A 26,083-nucleotide genomic window follows, 5' to 3' on the forward strand; every position below is an offset into this window, starting at 1 on the left:
TTTCTCATCAGTAACGAGTTTAGCACATAGGATATTAGCAGCAGCACCACCCATGGCAAACATCAGGGCATTTACCTCATCTTCTTATGCCTTCCCTGTTAACCCAGAAGCCATACAAAATTTCTCAAATCTACAGATCCAGGAAGCTCAACTGCTTGAATTGCCAAAAATCAAGCTTCTCTAACAAAGTCATTTGTGCTATGGGCTCCATTACTGCACAGAGACAGGGCTCTGCCACCTTCCTGCTGCAGCTTTCAGAGGTCTCCTGCCTGATTTTCCACTTTCCCTACTCACTCACCATTCTGGCAGTCAGTGGGGTGGTGTCTCTTTTCTTTACTCATTTTTTTGGGAGAAGGATTCACTCACTTCTGACACCATGTAGTGTGAGGACATAAACACAAAGAGCCATACCTTAAGCAGTAACTCGAAAACTCCCTAACCATGAAGTTCTTGCATTTATTAAGCTCCCTGTTGAAACCCATCCTCATCTTCTCTGGTAACTGTGGAAGGCCAGAAACTCTATAACCATTCCACAGAAGCTGCCATAGGCCATGCAAGTCTGAAAAACAGCATGTTCAGCAGGGTGGACTGATTTAAATCAAAGCAATTTAAATCAGCAAGCAGGAAACCCTGATTTAAATAATACATTTTAATTGTGTTTTGTATTTATACTTTTTAGTTATTTTCCTAAAGAAAATAGTTGGTAGCCATTAAAATATGTTGATTTGAAACTACATACAACTGTTACACTAAGTTGAGTAGTTCTTTTTGCTAACCAGAGGGATACACTCTCAGTATATATATACAGAGAGAGACAGCAAGACAGACTAAAGTAATTATATATCTTAACTGCAAGGAGCTCCTAGCCCTCAGAGACCATGTATGGGCTTTGGAGACCAGGGTGGCCGAGCTGGTGGAGCTAAGCGAGACAGAGAGGTACACAGAAGAGACTTTTCAGGACACAGTAGAACGGTCCCACCCCCAGTCTGACAGCCTCTGTGCTGTTGAGGAGGATGAAAGTCTCAGAGAAGGAGAACATCCAACTGGAGCAGACGGGACCCATAGTTGGGACCCTCCTTCTAGATGATGTGGTATCCTCTCACACTGGGGATACCTCTCCAGGGGAGGGAACTCCGGTTATTAGGAAGACACAGGTAATAGTTCTGGGGGATTCGAAAATTAGAAACATAGATAGCTAGGTTTGTGATGACTGAGAGAACAACATGGTGACTTGCCTGCCTGGTGCAAAGGTTGCAGATCTCTCAAGGCATCTAGATAGACTTATGTGTAGTGCTGGGGAGGAGCCAGTGGTACCAATGACATAGGGAAGGATAGGAGAGAAGTCCTGAAAACCAGACTTAGGCTGCTAGTTAAGAGATTAAAGTCCAGGACTTCCATGGTAGCATTCTCTGAAATGATTCCAGTTCCACACGCAGGGCCAATTAGACAGACAGAACTGCAGGGTCTCAATGCGTGGATGAGATGATGGTGTAGGGAGGAGGGGTTTAGATTTATCAGAAACTGGGGAAACTTTTTGGAAAGGGGGAGCCTATACAGAAAGGATGGGCTGGACCTAAACCAAAATGGAACCAGATTTCTGGCACTTAAAATTAAAAAGGTTGTAGAGCAGTTTTTAAACTAAGGGCTGGGGGGAAACCGACAGGTGTGGAAGCGCACATGGTTCACACAGAGACGTCCCTTAGGGGAGAATCTATAAATGGAGATTCTCTATATCCTAGTAAAGAGGAGCGGATGGAAGCTGATAAAATACTGGTAGTGTCTGATGAGAAATAATCAAATGAAAAGAAGTCCGATTAAATTACACCATGTAATGGCAGACAGCTAAAAAGTGACAAGTTTTTAAAGTGCTTACAACAAATGCTAGAAGTCTAAATAATAAGATGGGTGAACTAGAGCGCCTTGTATTAAATGAGGATATTGATATAACAGGCATCACAGAAACTTGGTGGAATGAGGATAATCAATGGGACACAATAATACCAGGGCACAAGATATATCGGAAGGACAGACCAGGTTGTGCTGGTGGGGGAGTGGTACTCTATGGGAAAGAAAGCATAGAATCAAATGAAATAAAAACCTTAAATGAACCAAACTGTACCACAGAATCTCTATGGATAGTAACCCATGCTCTAATCATAAGAATATAGCAGTAGGGATACATTACCGGCCACCTGACCAGAATGGTGATAGTGACTGTGAGATACTCAGGGAGATTAGAGAGGCTATTAAAATAAAAAACTCAATAGTAATAGTGGATTTCAACTATTCCCCAATTGACTGGGTACATGTCACCTCAGGACGGGATGAAGAGATAAAGTTTATTCACACCTTAAATAGCTACTTCTTGAAGCAGCTAGTCCTGGAACCCACAAGAGGAGAGGCAATTCTTGATTTAGTCCTAAGTGCAGCACTGGATCTGGTCCAAAAGGTGAATATAGCTGGACCCCTTGGTCATAGTGACCATAATATAATTACATTTAATATCCCTGTGGCAGGAAAAATACCACAGCAGACCAACACTGCAGCATTTAATTTCAAAAATGGCAACTACACAAAAATGAGGAGGTTAGTGAAACAGAAATTAAAAGGTACAGCACCCAAAGTGAAATCCCTGCAAGCTGCATGGAAACTTTTTAAAGACAGCATAATAGAGGCTCAACTTAAATGTATACCCCAAATTAAAAAACATGGTAAGAGAACCAAAACAGTGCCACCGTGGCTAAACAACGAAGTAAAAAAAGCAGTGAGAGGCAATAAAGCATCCTTTAAAAAGTGGAAGTTAAATCCTAGTGAGGAAAATAGAAAGGAGCATAAACTATGGCAAATGAAGTGTCAAAATATAAGTAGGAAGGCCAAAAAGAATTTGAAGAACAGCTAGCCAAAGACTCAAAAAGTAATAGCAAAAAAAAATGTAAGTACATCAGAAGCAGGAAGCCTGCTAAACAAACAGCAGGGCCACTGGACAATCAAAGTGCTAAAGGAGCACTCAAGGATGATAAGGCCATTGGGGAGAAACTAAATTAATTCTTTGCATCAGTCTTCACGGCTGAGGATGTGAGGGAGATTCCCAAACCTGAACTATTCTTTTTAGGTGACAAATCTGAGGAACTGTCCCATATTGAGGTATCATTAGAGGAGGTTTGGGAACAAATTGATAAACTAAAGAGTAATAAGTCACATGACCAGATGGTATTCACCCAAGAGTTCTGAAGGAACTCAAATGTGAAACTGCAGAACTCCTAACTGTAGTCTGTAACCTATCATTTAAATTAGCTTCTGTACCAAATGACTGGAGGATAGCTAATGTGATGCCAATTTCTAAAAAGGGCTCCAGAGGTGATCTTAGCAACTACAGGCCAGTAAGCCTGACTTCAGTACTGGGCAAACTGATTGAAACTACAGTAAAGAACAAAATTGTCAGACACATAGATGAACATAATTTGTAGGGGAAGAGTCAACATGGTATTTGTAAAGGAAAATCATGCCTCACCAATCTGCTAGAATTCTTTGAGGAGGGTCAACAACTATGTGGCCAAGGGGGATCCAGTGAATATAGTGTAGTTAGATTTTCAGAAAGCCTTTGACTATGTCCCTCACCAAAGGCTCTTAAGGAAAGTAAGCTGTCATGGGATAAGAGGGAAGGTCCTCTAATGGCTTGGTAACTGGTTAAAAGATAGGAAACAAAGGGTAGGAATAAATTATCAGTTTTCAGACTCGAGAGAGGTAAATAGTAGTGTCCCCCAGGTGTCTGTACTGGGCCCAGTCCTTTTCAATATATTCGTAAACGATCTGGAGAAAGGGGTAAATAGTGAGGTGGCAAAATTTGCAGATGATACAAAATTGCTCAAGATAGTTAAGTCCCAGGCAGACTGCAAAGAGCTACAAAAGGATCTCTCAGAACTGGGTGACTGGGCAATAAAATGGCAGATGAAATTCAATACTGATGAATGCAAAGTAATGCACATTGGAAAACATAATCCCAATTATACATATAAAATGATGGGGTCTAAATTGGCTGTTATCACTCAAGAAAGAGATCTCGAAGTCATTGTGGCTAGTTCTCTGAAAAAACATCCACTCGTGCAGCAGCAGTCAAAAAAGCAAATAGAATGTTGGAAATCATGAAGAATAGGATAGATAACAAGACAGAAAATATCATATTGCCACTATATAAATCCATGGTACGCCCACATCTTGAATACTGCATGTAGATGTGGTCGCCCCATCTCAAAAAAGATATATTGGAATTGGAAAAGATTCAGAAAAGGGCAACAAAAATTATTAGGGATATGGAACAGCTACATGAGGAGAGATTAATAAAACTGGGACTTTTCAGCTTAGAAAAGAGACAGCTAAGGGGGGATATGATTGAGGTCTGTAAAATCATGACTGGAGTGGTGGAAGTAAATAAGGAAGTGTTATTTACTCCATTCCATAACACAAGAACTAGGGATCACCAAATGAAATTAATAGATGGCAGGTTTAAAACAAACAAAAGGAAGTATTTTTTTAACACAATGCACAATCAATCTGTGGAACTCCTTACCAGAAGATTTTGTGAAGGCCAAGACTGTAACAGGGTTCAAAAAAGAACTAGTTAAGTTCATGGAGGATAGGTCCATCAATGGCTATGAGCCAAGATGGACAGGGATGGTGTCAGAAGCTGGGAATGGGGTGACAGGGGATAGATCACTTGATGATTACTTGTTCTGTTCATTCCCTCTAGGGCACCTGACATTGGCTACTGTTGGAAGACAGGATACTGGGCTAGATGGACGTTTGGTCTTATGTTCTTACATTTATTCAAATTCTTAATGTTTCTATTTTTATGTTAAGAAATGCATCATGCACCATTTTCTATTTACTATATGATTAAAATTTTACTTGCGATTTGAGTCCAGGTGCAGGGACACATGTGCCTGACTGAATGGGAGAGGCTAGAGGTCACTCAGGGTCTGCCCAGGGGAGATTCCCCAACTCCCTAACAATCCCTTCCCCTGCAAAAAATAAGTGCTCCATGCTTATTGGGGGAGGAACAGCTCAGTGGTTTGAGCATTGGCCTGCTAAACCCAGGGCTGTGAGTTCAATCCTTGAGGGGGCCACTTAGGGATGGGGGAAATTGGGGACTGGTCCTGCTTTGAGCAGGGGGTTGGACTAGATGACCTCCTGAGGTCCCTTCCCACCCTGATATTCTATGATTCTCCCACCAAAGGCCCTCCAGGTTCACTCCCAGGGTCTTTCCCTCTCCCCGAGGTCTTTGCACTGCTTCCGAGGGGTGCAGGAAATACATTCTGTATTGTAGTTTAATTTTTAAACTGTATTAATTTTCCTGATAAGGAATCTACTTGCCAAAAAAACATTTCCTGAATCTTTTATTTTTGTCTGTATTATTACAGCCATACTTGCTGATAGGTATTTTGAAATAAATTACCAAGATAACTGAAACTGGAATGATTATATTGTGTTACTTTGACAAATAAAATATGCCAAATTTTGAAGAATTTTAAAATATTGTGTGCAGAATTTAATTCTTTGGTGCAAAAGTCCCCACAGAGGACTAGTTGAATAAAGTGAAATGAAAAAAATGTTCTCTGTGCATCTGCAGAAGTAGCAACTGCTGTCAAAAGCTGGTTCAGCACTGCAACAAACTCTGATTCCAGGGACAAAGCCAGTAACTTCCCTGTAGTTCAGTGGTTTGACTTTCTTTATAGCTTTGTAACAAACATATACTTCTTAACATTATTCTTGTATTTAATTTAAATTATTTGAATAAATTATAATAAGTTGAGGCCTTAATATAGATTGGCAAATTTCAAATTTAATTTTAAATAGGTTTAGTTTTAAAAAATAAACCCAAAATTTAAATTAAAAAATCTGGGTTGTTTTGTTTTAATCATTGATTTTTGTCCAGATGGAGCCAACATCCCAAGTCATTACTATCTATCTGCTAATAGTGCCAAAGGCCACAGAACAGCTGGAGCAGTCCACAAAAGACACTCGACAAATAGTGTTTGCAAACAATTGTCCTTGTGTACAGGCAGCAGTTAAAAGCACAGTCAAAAACATATCACACAACCACAGTTGCAAACCACACTGGTCCATATGAAGAAACTTATCCCACTCTGAGGCAAGCTCAGATAACTGGAGCCAGTTTGGAATGCACAAATCAAAGCCCATGACAATGGGCCTAACCGGCACAGAAGCTGAACCAATCGTCAATCTAACAGAGAAAGGTGTAACACAATCCAATGGCTGGAAGTTGAAGCTAGACAGATTCAGATGGGAAATAGAATGTACATTATTAACAGCAAGGGCAATTAATCTTTGGAACAATTTACCAAGGGTCGTTGTGGATTCTCCATCACTGGTGATTTTTAAATCAAGATAGGATTTAAAAAAAAAAAAAGATCTGTTCTAGGTATAATTTTGGGGAAGTTCGATGGCCTGTGTTATACTGGAGGTCAGACAAGATTACCACAGTGCTCCTTTCTGGCCTTGGAATCTATGAATCTATGCAGATCTTTCAAAAATGCCAACACAAAACAGGAGTCCACAGGCCCCAGACACACATCATACGTATGGTCAAAATGGGAAAAGAAGCAGACAATGACAGTGCCTGACCAAGGGCTACAGGCTGTTAATAGGGCAGTCTGATGATAACACACAAAAGACAGCAATAAAGCATACAGAAGCTCATAGCACAAGACAGCATCAAGCACAAGACTTACATCATCACTTCCATAAAAGTGATGAGACTATGAAATGTGAAAAACAACACAAAAGTTGAACACACACACACACACACACACACACACCAATAGCACAGGAGAATGAAAGGAAACATACCAGACACTTGACAACAATATAATAACTAGTCTTCCAGTAAGTAATTTTGTATCATATTACACTGAAAACAAGTTAAGCTGTAGCTAAAGTTAGTCAAAATATTATCAAAATGTTTTAAACAACAAATTGGTTTCAGCCAAAATAATTATTTTTACGGAAAACTTCAAATTTCTACCACAAGTGTCACTGAAAAAAAACCTGAAACCAAAAATTGAAACTTTTCACCAAACATTTTTTTGATTATCGCATTTTTAGTCAGTAAATATTTTCAATTTGCCAATTTTGCAAAAACTGATTTTTCCACCGAAAACATCTAAAAAAAAATTGTTTTGGACTTTCATTTGAAAAAAATTTTTTGCAGTACATTTCTTTAAAAATAAAAACTCCCATATAAAGTAATCGACACTTTTCAATAAGTTCTAACTGGAGTCTATAAGCATTTGTCGTGGAGGCAATAATAGTTTACTGAGTGAAGTAAACTAGTCTCTGAGATAAACTTCTTCCTCACTTTTGATAGCAAAACAGTTTTCTCTTACTACCACATTCTCCCTAATACACCTACCTTTCACTCCTTCCACAGACAAATCTAATGCAGACTTTTCCCTGGCATCTCCTCTCAGTTGGATCTCTGAAAAATTCTCGGGGGTTTTCCCCATAGCTGGTCCCATTACATAACGGCTCTTATATTTTGGTTCTTCCACCACATGTCTACACTGGTACTTTACAGCGGTGCAACATTCTCGCTCAGGGTGTGAAAAAACACACCACTGAGCACTTCAAGTTTCAGTGCTGTAAAGCGCCAGTATAAACAGTGCTGGTAGTTACTCCCCTCATGGAGGTGTTTTTTTTAAGTGCCACAGTAGCACTTTAACATTGCTAGTGAAGACATGCTAGGGGTTCCTGCCCTAGGGTTCCTGTTGAGCTCCCATTAACATCTTTTTATTCCCATCCTTCCTCAAATTTTCAAAAGGCAGCAGCCTTTCTCATCTTGAACTCAATGGCATTATTCACATGTTTAAAGTTAAGCACCTGCTTAACAACTTTGCTGAACTGGAAACAAAGATACCAAGACACATAGTGGGCAACATTTCAAAAATGCCAAAGTGACTTAGGAATCTAAACCAACGAGACTTACCTTTGTAAGTCACAAAGGCACTTTTGACATTTTTCCCAGCATTCTTATACTAAACAAACTGTACATTATAGGTGGTATGTACGATACTTTTATGTTTTTCATCCTATAAACTAATCATCCTATAAACTACATCATAACTAAGTCTTCATACACTCCAAACCTAATAGTATTACATTTTAAAATTGAATTAGTATTTTTAATATAATTTATAGTAGAAAAACTACGAATTCACTATAGTATTTTTATAGTGTAATCCCATAAATAGACTAACCTGGAAGGCATTCAATCCTCTGAAGTATTTTAACACAATATGCCGCTGTGTAGCAACAACAACAAGCAAAACATACTGAGATGAAAGGCTAATATTTTAATTATTAAAGATGCACAGAAGAAGACACATTCTCTACCTACTATTTCCAGATGACCATTTTAAACTACCTAAAATAATAATCTAAGTCTCTTTGCTAATTATAAATTTTCAAAGGGAAGAAAGATATCCATTTTTTTCTTTTAACTACTTGGCACCAGTGAGTCTGGAACTTCTAATGTCAAGCAATCATGATTTATTCATTATCATGTCATGTGAAGAAGTTTCTGACTACTCCAGCTGAAGTTGTGCAATGTCCCACAACAATATTTGTATCAGACCTTAGTGCCACAATTCCTTGGGTGGGCAATATTAAAGTCAGGTATGAAAGTACATACAAACAGCAACCTGCAGTCTGAGGAGAGTTCCATGGTTATAAGCATCCATGCCTCTAACAGAGCACTGCTTGCAACCCATCATTTAAAAAGGACAAAAAAGTCACATCATTCTTATTTAAAATACATGCAACACCCACTTCAAACAATACTAATTACTTTATCTATCTACTACACCATTAGTTGTAAGACTAATAAAGCTACCCAGCAGGCTTGTGCTTTAATGAAATAGGCCCTGAGCTCCTGGAATGAACACCTGTGGTTCAAACTCTAACACTTCAGATCAAACACAAGCTTTCTTCTTGTTGCTGAGCAATATATTTTTCTGGATCCTGATCAAACGCACTCTTAAGGAGGGAGTGTGTAATAATATAGTGTGAAATATTCAAGGGAGTGGGAGAGGTGTGGGGGGAGAGGAAGTGAAGGAAAATGTGAAAAAAATTGACAGCTTTTACAATTAGGTCACTTGAATAGCAAAATAAGCTCACAACAATTCTCTTCAATAAGCAGCAATACTGTCAAGCAGATATTAATCATCATTAAGAAACTACACTAATCAATAAATATTTTCTTTAAATGTTGTAAATTTCCCATTTTCACTGTTATTTTCAATTCTATTCCCCTTCTGCAGCTGAGCAATCAAGATGTACATATGACTAAATAAATATAACCGGAGGGCTATCTAATGATAGTGATGCTGAGCATCAGGAAAGCAGGAAGTGATTAGCAAAGCTTCTGTTCTCTAGAGTCTCAATGCCTAATAGATTCAATTGTTGTTTAGTAGTTGCACCTAGAGGCAAGATGAGGAAGAGGTGAAAAAATTGGCTTCTTCTCTTTAGGAGAATTTTAAAATTTCCTGTTCAATGTCCCTTCTAACTTAACCCCCAAATTTTTCACATTGAAATCTACCAGTAAAAACTACCTTATTTTCTAATCTCTAGAATAGAGTTCCCTTGGACAAACAGTAATTTCGGAAAAGTCTTACCTAATTTTGGTAGGGAATAGGGCACTTTAAAGTAGTCTTCATAAAACTCAATGAGTCTCCTTGTAATATTTAGAGCATAGTCCCCAGATCCTCTTCTGATTGCATCAGGTCTTGCATACAATCGCACCTGATTAAAAACAAGCCAAAAAAAAAATCAGTTCACTTTCATGTTTTAAAACCATCCTAATCGCAGAGGTGAACCACTCTGAGGTTGCTGGGGTGTTCTAGTTTCACAAAGCCAAATATTACTGCTATACCTTTCTGAAAAGCAGAGGTTGCTGCAAGAACAGAACTTGCACAATTGAGGTAACAAAGTTGAGAAAAGAAAAGGATTACTAGTGGCACCTTAGAGACTAACCAATTTATTTGAGCATAAGCTTTCGTGGCTCACTTCATCCGATGAAGTGAGCTGTAGCTCACGAAAGCTTATGCTCAAATAAATTGGCTAGTCTCTAGGTGCCACTAGTACTCCTTTTCTTTTCGTGAATACAGACTAACACGGCTGCTACTCTGAAAGTTGAGAAAGTCAATCTCCTAGCTGTATGCATTGCCAAATAAAAGACTCAACACACCTTGCATCAAAATAAATATTCAAACCAATCACTTACATGTGTTTGCTAGAGATACGATGGTACAGTGGATTAGTATAATGGTTCCCTGCTTACTTTGAACGTAGGCAGGATGCAGTGGCTCAGTAGGAGAGAAGTTCATGGTTTGTTAAAGGCACATTATTATCAAGCCCTGTAAGTATTAATACAGTGGGTACGAAAAATATAATTCATTCTTCGTCCTTTTCTCTGGCACTGTCACAGCTATCCTCAATGAGCAAAATAAGACTGCAAAAACAACCATTTATAAGCTCGTTCATGTGCACAAACAATTAACGTCCCTGAAGTCCATATGACTGCTCCAGGCCTCCATTTCCAGAATGCAATAAGTAAGTTAAAGCTGTTCATACTTTTTATACAATTCAGATACTAATGTGTCCAGTATAAAATATCTCAGCTATTTGCCTGCCTGGATAACCAAAGTGGAACAGTAATTTCTTCAACAAATACCCTTCTAATATAGGACTACACTGTGGCCAGCTGCTGCAGAGATAAACATGGGAATTAGAAGGGACAAGGAGTCTACTTCTTCAACATCCCAAAACAAGGGATCAAAGTCTCTTCTAGGCAACAGCTGTACAAGGCTAGTGGTGCTAGCTAACCCAAAAACGGACAAGGGGAGGATGAGCTGGTATAGAATCATAGAAATGTAGGGCTGCAAGGGACCTCAAGGAGGTCAGCCCCCCACAGTGAAGGAGGATCATGTATACCTAGATCATCCCTGACAAGTCTTTGTCTAACCGTTGTCTAAAAACCTCCAAGGATGCAGATTCCAAAACCTCCCTTGCAAGCCTATTCCAGTGCTTAACTATCCTTACAGTTAGAAAGTTTTTCCTAATATCTAACCTAGATCTTCCTTGCTGCTGATTAAGCCCATTACTTCTTGTCCTTCTTACTACTTTGCTGGACATGGAGAATAATTGATCACTGTCTACTTTATAACAACCGTTAACATATCTGAAGACAGTGTGATGCTGGCAGTATCGTCTAGTGGTTAGGGGCCAGTCCCTTCTTAGTGTGGAGCAGGGTTCGTAGGGGAGCTCAGATCAGGTTATCAAAGGTCCAGTACTCACGAGCGCCCCTACTTTGGCCACTTCCTACCACGTACTCTATTGTCCAAGTTTTGCAGTCTGTAGCAAAAAGAAAAGAAGTACTTGTGGTACCTTACAGACTAACAAATTTATTTGAGCATAAGCTTTCGTGAGCTACAGCTCACTTCATCCGATGCATTCAGTGGAAACTACAGTGGGGAGATTTTATATCACATTGGTAAATGTGCAGGTGAACGAACCTCTGATAGTGTGGCTGATGTGATTAGGCCCTATGATGGGGACACCATCATAGGGCCTAATCACATCAGCCACACTATCAGAGGCTCATTCACCTGCACATCTACCAATGTGATATATGCCATCATGTGCCAGCAATGCCCCCTTCCATGTACATTGGTCAAACTGGACAGTCTCTGCGTAAAAGAATAAATGGACACAAATCAGACGTCAAGAATTATAACATTCAAAAACCAGTTGGAGAACACTTCAATCTCTTTGGTCACTCGATTACAGACCTAAAAGTTGCAATTCTTCAACAAAAAAAACTTCAAAAACAGACTCCAACGAGAGACTGCTGAATTGGAATTAATTTGCAAACTGGATACAATTAATTTAGGCTTGAATAGAGACTGGGAGTGGATGGGTCATTACACAAAGTAAAATTATTTCCCCTTGTTTATTCCCCCACCCCACCCCCCACTGTTCCTCAGACGTCCTTGTCAACTGCTGGAAATGGCCCACCTTGATTATCACTACAAAAGGTTCCACCCCACCCCAGCTCTCCTGCTGGTAACAGCTCACCTTAAGTGATCACTCTCATTACAGTGTGTATGGTAACACCCATTGTTTCATGTTCTCTATGTATATAAATCTCCACACTGTATTTTCCACTGAATGCATCCAATGAAGTGAGCTGTAGCTCACGAAAGCTTATGCTCAAATAAATTTGTTAGTCTCTAAGGTGCCACAAGTACTCCTTTTCTTTTTGCGAATACAGACTAACACGGCTGCTACTCTGAAACCTGTAGCAAAAAGGTAATAGAAAAAAGTACCAACTGCACCGTCAGTCTGTCTACGCCCAGCAGGTAGGCTTCTCTTTTTCAAGAGAGGCTTTTGCAGCTCCCCCTCTGAGCAGCTCTCCCTGCCTTGTCAGTTACTTTTTGAATTGTCTGGCTTCCCTTCCAAGTTCCACCTCCATCTGGAGCATGCTCTGCAGGTGTGGCTGGGCAGGGTCATCTGGCTCCAGAGTTACTCTTTAACGCCTTCAGTTTTAGTGTGAGGCTTATATAACCCATCACAGACTTATCAGGTCCCCCCTCTGCTTTCTTTTCTCAGCAGTAAACATGTCCAGTGTTCTTGACCTTTCCTCACAGGTCAGGTTTTCTAAACCTTTTGTTGTTTTTGTTGCTCTCCTCTGGACTCTTTCCAGTTTCTCCACATCTTTCTTAAAGTGCTGCACCCAAAAGTAGACACAGTACTCCAGATGAGGCCTCACCAGTGCCAAGGAGATTAGAACAATTACTTCCCATGTCTCACATATTTCACTCCTGTTAATTCATCCATCACTCCTGTTTATGCACCTTTTTTGAAACTGCTGACACACTGTTGACTCATATTCAGTTTGTGATCCACTATAATACCCTGATCCTCTTCAGCAGTACCACTGCCTATCCAGTTATTCCCCCTTTTTCAGTTGTACATTAGATTTTTTTCTTCCAAAGAGTAGTATTTGTCTTTATTGAATTTCATCTGGTTGATTTCAGCCCAATTCTCCAATTTGTTAAGGCCATTTTGAATTCTAATCCTGTCCTCCAAAGCACTTGCAAACCCTTCCAGCTTGGTGACATCCACAGATTTTATAAGCATGCTCTCTACTTCATTATCCAAGTCATTAATGAAAATATTGAACAATACTCGACCCAGGACAGACCCTTCAGGATCCCACTAGATACATCCACCCAGTTTGACAGTGAAGCATTGATAACTATTCTTTGGGTAGTCTTTCAACCACTTTTGCACCAACCTGACAGTAATTTCATTGAGACCACACTTTCCTAGTTTGCATCTGAGAATGCCATGTGGGACTGTGTCAAAAGCCTCACTAAGATCAAGATATATCATATGTTCAGCTTCCCCCCATCCACTAAGCCAGTAACCCTACCAAAGAAGGAAATGAGGTTGGTTTAGCATTATTTGTTCTTAACAAATCCATGTTGGCTATTACACATCACTCAATTATCCTCTAGGTGCTTACAAACTGATTGTTTAAATATATTTGTCCCAGTGTCTTTCAGGTATCAAAGGTTAGCCTGACTGATCTCTAATTCCCTGGATCCTCTTTGTTCCCCCTTCTATAGATAGATACTATGTTCGCCCTTCTCCAGTCCTCTGGGACCTCACCCATCCTCCATGAGTTCTCAAAGGTAATTGTTAACAGTTCAGAGATTGCTGAAGCCAGTTTCTTAAGTACCTTAGGATGAATATTATCAGGCCCTGATGACTTGAATACATCTAACTTACCTAAATATTCTTTAATGTGTTCCTTCCCCCTTGCTGTTAATATTAATTGCATTAAGTATCTGGCTCACAATTTACCTTTTTAGTGAAGACTCTCCTTCCTCAATGGCCAACAGATCTGATCAACAATGGGAAGAAGTGCATGTTCCGTCCCTTTATGGTTATAGCAATAGCTGTGTCCCCCTCCCTGAGGCACACAACCCCTTCTGAAGCTTCTGCTGGTGTGGAGTTGACTATCGCACTGTACCTACCATTCCTAGTAGTGCCCATAAGGCACACATGAGCCTTTCATTTGCTCTATGCTACAGCTGGTTGCAGAAAAGATCAACATTCTGCAAAAATAATTGTGAAAATTTTATCCACGTTTCATTCTTTTTTCTTTTTTTTCAGGGAGCGGGTGGTAGCCTTGAAGGGCAGAAATTGATAATTTCAGTGAAAAATGTAATATTTTGAAATGGTTTTAGCAACTCTACTCTGGGCCCAAAGAAGTCAATGGGATCTTTGGCTCTGGCTTCAGTGGGGGCAGGAGCCAGGGTTGCTCTTTGCTCCTGATTACTTTACGTAAATATTTCCTGTACCAGTTAAATTACCTGAAAGGAATACAAGCAGACATCAAACCTGGGCTTTTCCTTGCAGAGATGTGCTGTACCTATGAACTCTGCTTTGCCTCAGAATCTTTTTATTTTGGGTACTCGGTTACTGATTTTAAAAAAAAAGTCAATGTTAGTGTCACAATCAGAATGAGGGCTGTCAGATTTAGTGATCAGACCAAGTGAGTCAGGCCAAGTCAAGTACTGGGAGGTCAGAGTCCACGACAGGCCAGAGGACAGACGAAGGTTCAGGTATCAGGAGGCAGGCAGGACCAGGTTACCGGGAGGTCAGCGTCTGAAAAAGGCCAGAGGGCAAACTGAGTGTCAGGCTTCAGGACGCAAGCAGGCAGGGTCAAGTTACCAGGAGATCGGGGTCAGGCACCAGATTACAGACAGCAGTCAAAGAACTGCACAAAGTATTCAAGGTGGAGGTGTACTATTGATTTATATAGTGTAATTGTGATATTTTCTGTTTTATTATTTATCCCATTCCTATTTGTTCCTAACATTCTGTTAGCTTTTTTGCATGCTGCTACACATTGAGCAGATGTTTTTAGAGAACTATTGACAATAACTCCAAGATCTCTTTCTTGAGTGATAACAGCTAATTTAGATCCTACCTTTTGTACTTATAGTTGGGATAATGTTTTCCAATGTGCATTACTTTGCATTTATCAACATTGACCCAAACCTGGTCCCTCTTACAGGCAGACCTGGAGCAGCTAGAGGCATTCCATATGTGCTGCCAGTGACAAATCCTGAGCACAAAGTAGTTTGACATTGTGCGAAATGTCACAATCTCACATCAACACACAAGCTAGCGCACAGCCTGACCCTACCTGACCACCTGCAGGGCTGCCCCAGAGATTCATGGATTAAGTATATCAGAAGCCTGCCAAACAAACAATCAGGGGGCCTATTGGACAATTAAGGTGCTAAAGGAGTTCTCAAGGAAGACAAGGCTGCTGCACAGAAGTAAAAATTAATTCTTTGCATTGGTCCTCACTGCAGAGGATGTGAGGGAAATTCCCACATCTGAGCCATTCTTTTTAGGTGACAAATCTGAGAAACTGTCCCAGACTGAGATGTCAACATTGGTAGATTTGGATCAAATTGATAATTAAACAATCATAAGTCACCAAGACCAAGAATTCTGAAGGAACTCAAATATGAAATTGCAGAACAACTTACTAACTCTGGTATGTAACCTATCACATAAATCAGCCTCTGTACCAGATGACTGGAGGATAGCTAATCTGACACTGGATTTTTTTAAATGGCTCTAGAGGTTATCTAGCAATTAGAGGTGAGTAAACCTAACTTCAGTACTAGGCAAATTGGTTGAAATTTTACAAAAGAACAGAATTATCAGACACATAAATGAACACGATATTGGGGAAGAGACAAAAAGGCTACGATAAAGGGAAATCATGCCTCACCGATCCATTAGAATACTTTGCGGGGATCAACAAACATGTGGACACGGGTGGTACAGTGGATATAGTGTATTTGGACTTTCAGAAAGCCTTTAACAAGGTCCTACACCAATGCTCTTAAGCAAAATAAGGAGTCATGGGGTAAGAGGGAAGGTCTTCTCATGGGTCAGTAAACGGTTAAAAGATAGGAAACAAAGGATAGGAACAAAGGGTAGGAACAAATTTTCACAGTGGAGGAAGGTAAACAGCAGAGTCCCCCAAGAATCTGTACTGGGACCAGTGCTCTTTAACCTATTCATAAATGATCTGGAAAAGGGGGTAAATAGTGAGGTGGCAAAATTGGCAGATGATACAAAATTACTCAAAATAGTTAAATCCAAAAGCCAACTGTGAAGAGTTACAAATGGATCTCACAAACTGGACAGTAAAATGGCAAATGAAATTCAGTGTTGATAAATGCAAAGTAATGCATATATTGGAAAATATAATCCTAACTATACATACAAAATGATGGAATCTATATTAGCTGTTACCACTCAAGAAAGAGATCAAGGAATCACTGTGGATAGTTCTCTGAAAAATCTGCTCAAAGTGCAGCAACAGTCAAAAAAGCTAACAGAATGTTAGTAACTATTAGGAAATGGATAGATAATAAGACAGAAAATATCATAATGCCACTATATAAATCCATGGCATGCCCACATTTCAAGTACTGCATGCAGTTCTGGTTTCTCCATCTCAAAAAAGATATATTGGAATTGGAAAAAGTACAGAGAAGGGCAATAAAAATAATTAGGGATATGAAACAGCTTCCTTATGAGGAGATATTAAAAGACAGGGACTGCTCATCTTAAAAAGAGTAAGGAGGGATATGATAGAGGTCTATAAAATCATGCACGATGTGAACAGAGTGAATAGGGATGTGTTATTTACCACTTCACATAACACAAGAACTAGGAGTCACCCAATGAAATTAATAGGCAGCAGCTTTAAAACAAAATTTAAGAAAGCATACAACTCATGGTCAACCTGTGGACCTTGTTGCCAGGGGATGTTGTGAAGGCCCAAAATATAATTGGCTTCAAAAAAGAATTAGATAAATTCATGGAGAATAAGACCATCAATGGCTATTAGCCAAGATGGTTAGGGATGCAACCCCATGCTCTGGGTGACCCTAAGCCTATGACTAACAGGAAGTTGTGACTTGATGACAGGGGATGAATCACTTGATAAATTCCCCAGTTCTGTTCACTCCTTCTGAAACATCTGGCACTGGCCACTGTCAGAAGACAGGAAACTGGGCTAGATGGACCATTGGTCTGATCCAATATGGCCGTTCTTATGTTCTTACGGGAATGATAAATGTTCTAAGTTCTATCCACACCTGGCTTCAGCAGTGGAACCCATACATCATCTCACAAGGCAGGATGTTAAATGGGACTGGATAAGTCCACAACAGCAGCATTTGACATACTGAAATAAATGATAATAGATAACCCTGTCCTAAAGTACTACCCATCAGGAGAGCCACTGACAGTCCAGTGCTGCACTGGAAAAAGGACTGGGAGTAGCTCTTGCAGCAGCAGCTGGTCACTTATGCCAGCAAAACCCTCCCAGAGACTGAAAAGGGGTACACCCAAATGAGGAAAGAGCTTCTGGCTATGGTATTTGGAGTGGAATGATTCCATTAATACAGCAATGGCCACCCAGTAATAGTGCTATCAGATCACAAATCCTTAGAGACAGTCAGGGCAAAACCCCTTTTTAGTGCTCCAAAGAGATTGCACTGCATACTGATGCGTGTCCTGCTCCATCAGGTAGAGATTAGATATAGTCTGGGACAATTACTGGTGTTAGCTAACACCCTGAGCAGAACATATATACTCCGCATCAGCAAGTTGCGGGGAAGGAATCAAGAAATTCAATCCATTAACATGGATTGACATACTGGTAGGAGTAGAACCTTATTTTCAAGTTAAAGATGAGGTGAGTGTGCAGGATGGAGTCATATTTCGAGGACAGAGGGCTCTTGTCCCTGCCTTATTACATAAGGATGTCATACAAAAACTACATGCCTCACACCTGGGCATGGACAGCTGTCTCATATGGGCTCAAGAATGTATTTACTTTCTGGGAATAAATACAGAACTCTACTCCTTGATAGAAGTGTGTGACACCTGCCAGTCCTGTGATAATCACAAGAATAAAGAGACTCTGTTACCACAAGAAGAACAAGTAATCCAAAGGAACAGGAGACACTTGTGAGCCAGCTTACACAATATCGAGAGCCTACAGAGATACGGAGCACCATCCAGAGGCCAACCTCACAGGGAGAGAGAAGACTCCACAGGGAGACAATTTGCTAGACTTGGAGACAGGTGACAGACAGAGATAAGTCACTCCTGGTATATTTGCCTGTTGTGGAGATTAAAGTATCTCAAAGACTATGTAACTAGTTGAATCTGTAGTAAAGACGAGACCCCAACTTAACCATGTGCTAGTAACCTCTGGCTGAAGGGACACAAGATGGGGTCTGCGTGTCAATTACGTATTTTAATGTTTATATTACAATGTTTGTAGAATGGGGGATGATGTATCAAGGTCAGTGGAACTGGAGTGTGAGGGCCCATGTTCCCTGGAGGGACTGTTACTGAGAGAACCCTCCCCTCCCACCTCTGCTTCTAAACACTGCCACCCAGTTCCTGTCCTTCCTCACACTTAACTCCTATCCACCCTCTGGCTCCTGCAAACCTCTCTCCTCCTCTGCCCCCCACCTCTGCTCCTCAACCCTCTGCATTAGGGTCAGGATGTTTCCACCTTCTCCTCCACACTGCCTGGCCCCAGCAGGGGGAGCACTGAGAGCACAAGAGACATAGTTTCCTTGTTCTCAGTTCTTGTGTCTCGTGCCACAATGACTGCAGTGGCCAGGACGAGCATTTACACAAAAACTCCTGCTCTTCTCCTGCAACTCTGGGCTGGAGCATGCTCAGTCACTCCAGGGGGATGGTGCCCAAGCAGTCCAGTTAGCAAGTAGAAGCTGTGAGGGACAAGAGCATTGTGACACTGTGCCTTCGGAGAACACCCTGCACCCCCATGTTCATCCTTATAATATGATCGTGTGGTATCCAATGCAAAGTTTGTCATGTTGGGTGTCTTCAGAAGGCTCATGATGCACTGAGCATTGTTGTTATAGTAATGTTATAGGTTGTAATTTCATGTATATAGTTATGAGGCTGAAAATGTGTCCTCATGGCTTAAACCAAGCCCAGGCAAAACTCTCCAGGAGCAGAGGGGGAGTTCACAACTCATCAGGGAATGTATGGGACAAACCCAGCCCAGCCTCACAGGAACAAAAGACACTGGCCTCCGCAGCAACAAAGGATCTGTTGGACTCTCGAGTGAGTCACCCCATTTCCCTTGGTCAGTTTGGGACTACGATTAGGTAATGCTCACCTAACTATGAAGGGTGGGGGGCAGAGCCAAGGGGGAAGAAAGAACATGATAAAAGGGAGAGACATTGGCCATGCTCTCTCTGTTTTCCACCTACATCTACAGACACCACCATCAAGCAACTGAAGAGCTGATCAAAGGGGATAGCCTGGCTGAAGGGCAACCAGCCAGCCTGTGGTGAGAAGCATCTAAGTTTGTAAGGGCACTGAAAGTGTTAAAATCAGTTTACAATACATTTTGCTTTTATTTCGTTTGACCAAATCTGACTCATGCTTTGACTTATATTCACTTAAAATCTACCTTTTGTAGTTAATAAATTTGTTTGTTTATTCTACCTGAAGCAGTGTGTTTGGAGTGAAGCATGTCAGAGACTCCCCTTGGAATAACAAGCCTGGTACATATCAATTTCTTGTTAAATTGACAAACTCATATAAGCTTTCAGTGTCCAGCGGGCACAACTGAAAACTGCAAGACAGAGGTTCCTAGGGTTGTGTCTGGGACCAGAGATAGTGGCTAGTGTCATTCGGTTGCACAATCTAAGCAGTGGCTGGCCAAAAGTGCTCACTCACGTAGCTGGGAGCAGCTTACATGCTAGAGGCTGTGCATGAACAGTCCGGGAGTGGGGGTTCTCACAGCAGAGCAGGGTAAGGCTGGCTCCCAGAGTCAAGGATTGGAGTGATCTAGCAGATCATCGGTTCAGATAACACTAGGGGAAGTTACAGTGGCGTAGCGAGCAGGGTGTATGTACAGCTTGTTACGTCAAGTGGAGTACATGCTTTAAGCACTGATATTTGTGATTTTAAGTGAGTCTTAAGTTCAGTGGCTAAGAACAGTCAGGAGGAGGTCACAGTTTTGTTATTTTCTGTTTGTTTATTTCGGGTGAGGGAAATAAGCACAAGAATGCAGAAAAATGACGACCAGTGAGGCAGCTTCAAAACTAGAGCTGGCCACACTGGAAGCGGCAGAGAAGGCAAAGGTCCACGAGTTTCAAATGGGGCAGGCAGAAATCATAGAATCATAGAATATCAGGGTTGGAAGGGACCTCAGGAGGTCATCTAGTGCAACCCCCTGCTCAAAGCAGGACCAATCCCCAACTAAATCATCCCAGCCAGGGCTTTGTCAAGCCTGACCTTAAAAACTTCTAAGGAAGGAGATTCCACCACCTCCCTAGGTAACGCATTCCAGTGTTTCATCACCCTCCTGGTGAATCCATGCTGACTGTTCCTGATCACTTTCCTCTCCTCTAAGTGCTTCAGAATTGATTCCTTGAGGACCTGCTCCATGATTTTTCCAGGGACTCAGGTGAGGCTGACTGGCCTGTAGTTCCCAGGATCCTCCTTCCCTTTTTTAAAGATGGCCACTACATTAGCCTTTTTCCAGTCGTCCGGGACCTCCCCCGATTGCCATGAGTTTTCAAAGATAATGGCCAATGGCTCTGCAATCACATCCACCAACTCCTTTAGCACTCTTGGATGCAGCGCATCCAGCCCCATGGACTTGTGCTCGTCCAGCTTTTCTAAATAGTCCCAAACCACTTCTTTCTCCACAGAGGGCTGGTCACCTCCTCCCCATGCTGTGCTGCCCAGTGCAGTAGTCTGGGAGCTGACCTTGTTTGAGAAAACAGAGGCAAAAAAAGCATTGAGTACATTAGCTTTTTCCACATCCTCTGTCACTAGGTTGCCTCCCTCATTCAGTAAGGGGCCCACACTTTCCTTGACTTTCTTCTTGTTGCTAACATACCTGAAGAAACCCTTCTTATTACTCTTAACATCTCTTGCTAGCTGCAACTCCAAGTGTGATTTGGCCTTCCTGATTTCACTCCTGCATGCCCGAGCAATATTTTTATACTCTTCCCTGGTCATTTGTCCAATCTTCCACTTCTTGTAAGCTTCTTTTTTGGGTTTAAGATCAGCAAGGATTTCACTGTTAAGCCAAGCTGGTCGCCTGCCGTATTTACTATCGGGATGGTTTGTCTCTGTAACCTCAATAAGGATTCTTTAAAATACAGGCAGCTCTCCTGGACTCCTTTCCCCCTCATGTTATTCTCCCAGGGGATCCTGCCCATCAGTTCCCTGAAGGAGTCAAAGTCTGCTTTTCTGAAGTCCAGAGTCCGTATTCTGCTGCTCTCCTTTCTTCCCTGTGTCAGGATCCTGAACTCGACCATCTCATGGTCACTGCCTCCCAGGTTCCCATCCACTTTTGCTTCCCCTACTAATTCTTCCCGGTTTGTGAGCAGCAGGTCAAGAAGGGCTCTGTGAGGCTCAAAGAAGCAGCTGCGGCCAGGGAAACTACGGAGGCTGAGGCAGCCAGGGAGGCAGACAGAGAGGAGGCTGCACACAGAAGGGCTATGGAAGAAAGAGAAAGAGAGAGGGAGAAGAAAGAGATAGGGAGAGAAAACACCAGCTGGACCTGCTAGAGAAGTAGAATCAGAGGCCTTCGACCCCAAGGACTACCATCACTCCAAAAATCCACAAGTGGGAACACTTATGTCCTGCATACAGTGAGGAGGATGATATTGCTGAATATCTGACTACCTTTGAAAGGCTGTGTGTAATACATGAAATCCCTGATGATAAGAGAGTTCCTAGCCTGATTGCAAAATTAACTGGTAAAGCTCAAACTGGATTCAATGGAATGCCTATTGAAGATGCTTTTGACTACTGTAAATTTAAACATACTGTTTTGTGAAGTTTTCAGATTACCCCCGAAACATATAGAATTAAATTTAGGAATCTTAAAAGGGATATTGGGATGAGTAATGGGGAATATGTAAACAAAATGAAAGATTTGTTGGGGAAATGGGTGAGGGGTAAAGAGGTGGCAAGTTTTGAAGGAATGCTTGATCTTGTTGCTCAAGAGCATTTCTTGAGCATAGGTAAGGCCAAAGTAAAGTCTCTGGGATAAAAATGTAAAGACTGTGGATGAGATGGCTTTTTTAGCTGATGCCTTTGAACAGACTCAAATGTCTATTGAGGGCAGGCCAGAGAAAGAGGGGTTTAAAACTGGTGGGACGGGATGATCCTATTTTGCCCCTGGGAAGAAAGAAGAGGGGTTGGGAGCCTAAACATTCTCCTACCCAAAAACATCCCTCTACTGGTAACTCCTATCCCAAATCTCCTGTCAAAGCGGAAGATCCCAAAAGGTGCTATCAGTGTAATTCCACTGATCACCTGAGGAATAAATGCCCCGTGCTGGGAGGAAGCAGGCAACCAATAGCTCATGTTAGTTCTGCTCTCCTCAAGGCAGAAACCTCCAAAAGCAATTGAAACCTATCATATTGATTTTGTGAGATTAGCCTCTACAGAACCAGACAGGGAGAATATTAAGGTTGTCGAAATTAATGGCAGGGAGTACTTGGGGTAGAAGGACACAGGGGCCCAGTTCTCTCTGGTTAAGCAGAGTGTGGTCCCAAAGACCAGTATGTTGCCTAGCCAAATGGCAGAGATTGTGGGGGTGAGTGAAAGCAGGTTCCTCGTACCACTAGCTAAAATCCATGTGGTTTGGAAAGTGTTTTGACTGTGGGGGTAATGGAACATCTCCTAGTAGACCTGCTCCTTGGTAATGATTTTTTCCGTGTAGTTCAGGTTAAAGTATTTGCCTGCAGCAGGAGGGAGTGTTATGCTGGAACCCCTGAGGGAAAGGGTAAGGTCTCAGGAACTGCTGAGAGAATGGGAGAAAGTCTCCTTGATTATTCTGCAGCAAGGGGAAGCCACATGCTTCCAGGTAGGAGGGTGGTTGAGACCAACTCCTGCACTGCAGCTGGAGGCAACACCACATCAGGAAGGGATGGGGGTGTAATGCCTGCCAGGGAGAGAACAGTCCAGGTTGTTAGCTGCCAGCAAGTTGCAGCTGAACCAAAGACAGACCCGGTTCTAGGGAGCATAGAGAAATGTGTCCCAGAGGAGAGCCCAGAGAAGGGGTAGGGAATCTCAGAAACCACTGAGGTGGGTGAGGATTGCTGTGACTCTGTAACACAGGGAAGCAGTGTGCATCCAAGTATGGGAGGGGCTGAGACTAGCTCCTTTCCCACAGAAGGCAACATACTCTCAGGAACAGGGGCAAGAGAGATGTTGTCAGTGACCAAGGAAATTGTTCCAGTTGTTAGCTGGCAGAGTTTTACAGATGAACAAGGGACAGACCCCTTCCTAGGGAGCACAGAAGAATGTGTCTTACAGGGGGGCCAAGAAGAGGAAACTGGGGAAGGAATAGTGGGGGTACAGGAATGTCTCCTCACTGGTCATTTGGGAGAGGATGCCCAGGATACAATGGCTCAGTCAGCATCTGTGCACCCAGGCACTCAGCCTATGACCCAGGTTTGGAGAGGGAACTGTGTGACCAACTTCCTGGAGGGGAGCAATCACAAAGATGACTTCTAAGTGACAGAGAAGTGGGTGATAGAGGGTGCCCCAATCCAAGTCCCAGTTTTTCAGGATGCTATTTCTGAAACGTTTTTGCAAAGCAAGTGTGTCTCTTTACATCAAGATGCAGCTCCGACGCCTGTGACAGCAGAGGAGTTGAGACCAGGAAATTGCCAGGTGGTAGTTTATTTGAATGCAAATGATCAAACAGGCAGAGAGGGAGGTGTTTTCCCCCAGGTTGGTGAGACACAGACAGCAGTATGGGAAAGCTGCTGGGAAAAGGTGCACCTGGTCAAAGGGTAAATACACTTAACCCAGATAGCACAGATCACAGCCCTCTAGGGGGCAGGGAAGGACTCAGTGCTGGGAGCAGGAAACACAGGGTAACCCCAAAAAGGGAACTGGATTTTTTGCATATGTACAGTCCTGGGGTCGGGACACAGATCCCCCAAAGGCCAGCCGAGATGCAGGATCCCCCTAAACACCTATCTTGCCAGACCCTGAGGCACCAAAACTCCAGAAACATGATTAAATTAAGAGCCCACACAGGGAGAATACTGGAGGAAAAGAAAAGTCAATAACCAATTATATGGGAGAGAGTCAAAGAACACCATGAGTAATGAACAAACCAACCTCAAACCAAACTATCTGAACAAAGGGAGTGGTATCATAAAGATACTTGTAAACACACATTTGTGATAAAAATTTTGGTATTAATGTTAAGTTTGGTGGATAAGAATTTTGACACCGATGTTAAACCTTATGATAATGCCACTTTTCAGTTAATATATGTAAACAGAATTAAAGCTTATCACAGCAGAGAAACCATAACAAACCTGGTTTGCTGTGTGTGAAAGGGGAAACTGAGGCACGCTGCCTCATGGCCTTGATGGCTGGATGCTAAGAGAAGTATAACACAAACTGCCTTCGAGCTAGTCAGTGACTAACCCTCCTACTGTAATATAAGGGGGGAGGTGTGACACTCTGTGCCTCAGGGGAACACCCTGCACCCCCATGTTCATCCTTATAATATGATTGTGTTGTATCCAATACAAAGTTTGTTATGTCGGGTGTCTTCAGAAGGCTCATGATGCACTGAGCATTGTTGTTATAGTAATGTTATAGGTTATAATTTCATGCATATAGTTTTGAGGTTGAAAATGTGTCCTCGTGGCTTAAAACAAGCCCAGGCATAACTCTCCAGGAGCAGAGGGGCAGTTCACACCTCATCAGGGCATGTATGGGACAAACCCAGCCCAGCCTCACAGGAACAAAGGACACTGGCCTCCGCAGCAACAAAGGATCTGTTGGACTCTCGAGTGAGTCACCCCTTCCCCCCCCCCCCCCCGCCCCTGTTCCTTTGGTCAGTTTGGGACTATGAGGAGGTAATGCTCTTCTAACTCTGAAAGGGGGGCAAAGCAAAGAGGGAAGAAAGGACATGATAAAAGGGAGAGACATTTGCCATGTTCTTCCTCTCTCCCGCCTACATCTACAGACACCACCACCAAGCAATAGAAGCGTTGATCAAAGGGAAGAGCCTGGCAGAAGGGCAACCAGCCAGCATGTGGTGAGAAGCATCTAAGTTTGTAAGGGCACTGAAAGTGTTAAAATCAGCTTAGAATGTGTTTTGCTTTTATTTTGTTTGACCAAATCTGACTTGTTGTGCTTTGACTTATATTCACTTAAAACCTGTCTTTTTTAGTTAATAAATTTGCTTGTTTATTCTACCTGAAGCAGTGCATTTGATTTGAAGCATTACAGAGACTCTCCTTGGGATAACAAGCCTGGTACACATCAATTTCTTTGTTAAATTGACAAACTCATATACGCTTGCAGCATCCAGCAGGCATAACTGGACCCTGCAAGACAGAGGTTCCTAGGGTTGTGTCTGGGACCGGAAATAGTGGCTAATGTCATTTGGTTGCACAATCCAAGCAGCGGCTGGCTAAAAGTGCTCACTCACATAGCTGGGAGCAGCTTACATGCTAGAGGCTGTGAGTGAACAACCCGGGAGTGGGGATTCTCAGAGCAGAACAGGGTAAGGCTGGCTCCCAGAGTCAAGGATTGGAGTAACCTAGCAGATCACTGGTGCAGATAACACCAGGGGAACATCACAAGCATATCCAGTGAAAATGGAATCTTCAGAGAACTTAGCTGCCAAAATAACAAATCTCTACTAAGCCTGTGTGAACTGAGATTTTTTGGGAGGCTTTTAATTCGGACAAGTTTTCACAAGTATACCAAAAAGCCCCTGACACTACAGCTACCACCTTGGAAAATTGAAAGAAAGGAGGCACTACTTGACAGAACCATTGTAAGATTTTTTTTTAACATAGGTAAATCAATGTATTTTTCTCTTATCTCATTCTGAGAAATGCCTGAA

At 42.0% G+C, this 26,083-nt stretch overlaps 1 protein-coding gene across 1 annotated transcript in view; it reads right to left on the reverse strand.

The window, feature by feature from the left end:
- Positions 1 to 26,083, reverse strand: part of TRHDE (thyrotropin releasing hormone degrading enzyme) — a gene marked incomplete at its 5' end in the record, with an annotated part of 329,097 nt that overhangs the window by 251,489 nt on the left and 51,525 nt on the right. The window contains one exon of the mRNA XM_084636899.1: positions 9,690 to 9,816. Coding sequence (XP_084493025.1) covers positions 9,690 to 9,816 — 127 coding nt within the window. The remainder of the gene's footprint in view (positions 1 to 9,689; positions 9,817 to 26,083) is intronic.

The sequence above is a fragment of the Lepidochelys olivacea genome (assembly GCF_965140295.1).
Source record: "Lepidochelys olivacea isolate rLepOli2 genome assembly, chromosome: 1".
In the NCBI taxonomy this organism is placed as follows: domain Eukaryota; kingdom Metazoa; phylum Chordata; order Testudines; family Cheloniidae; genus Lepidochelys; species Lepidochelys olivacea.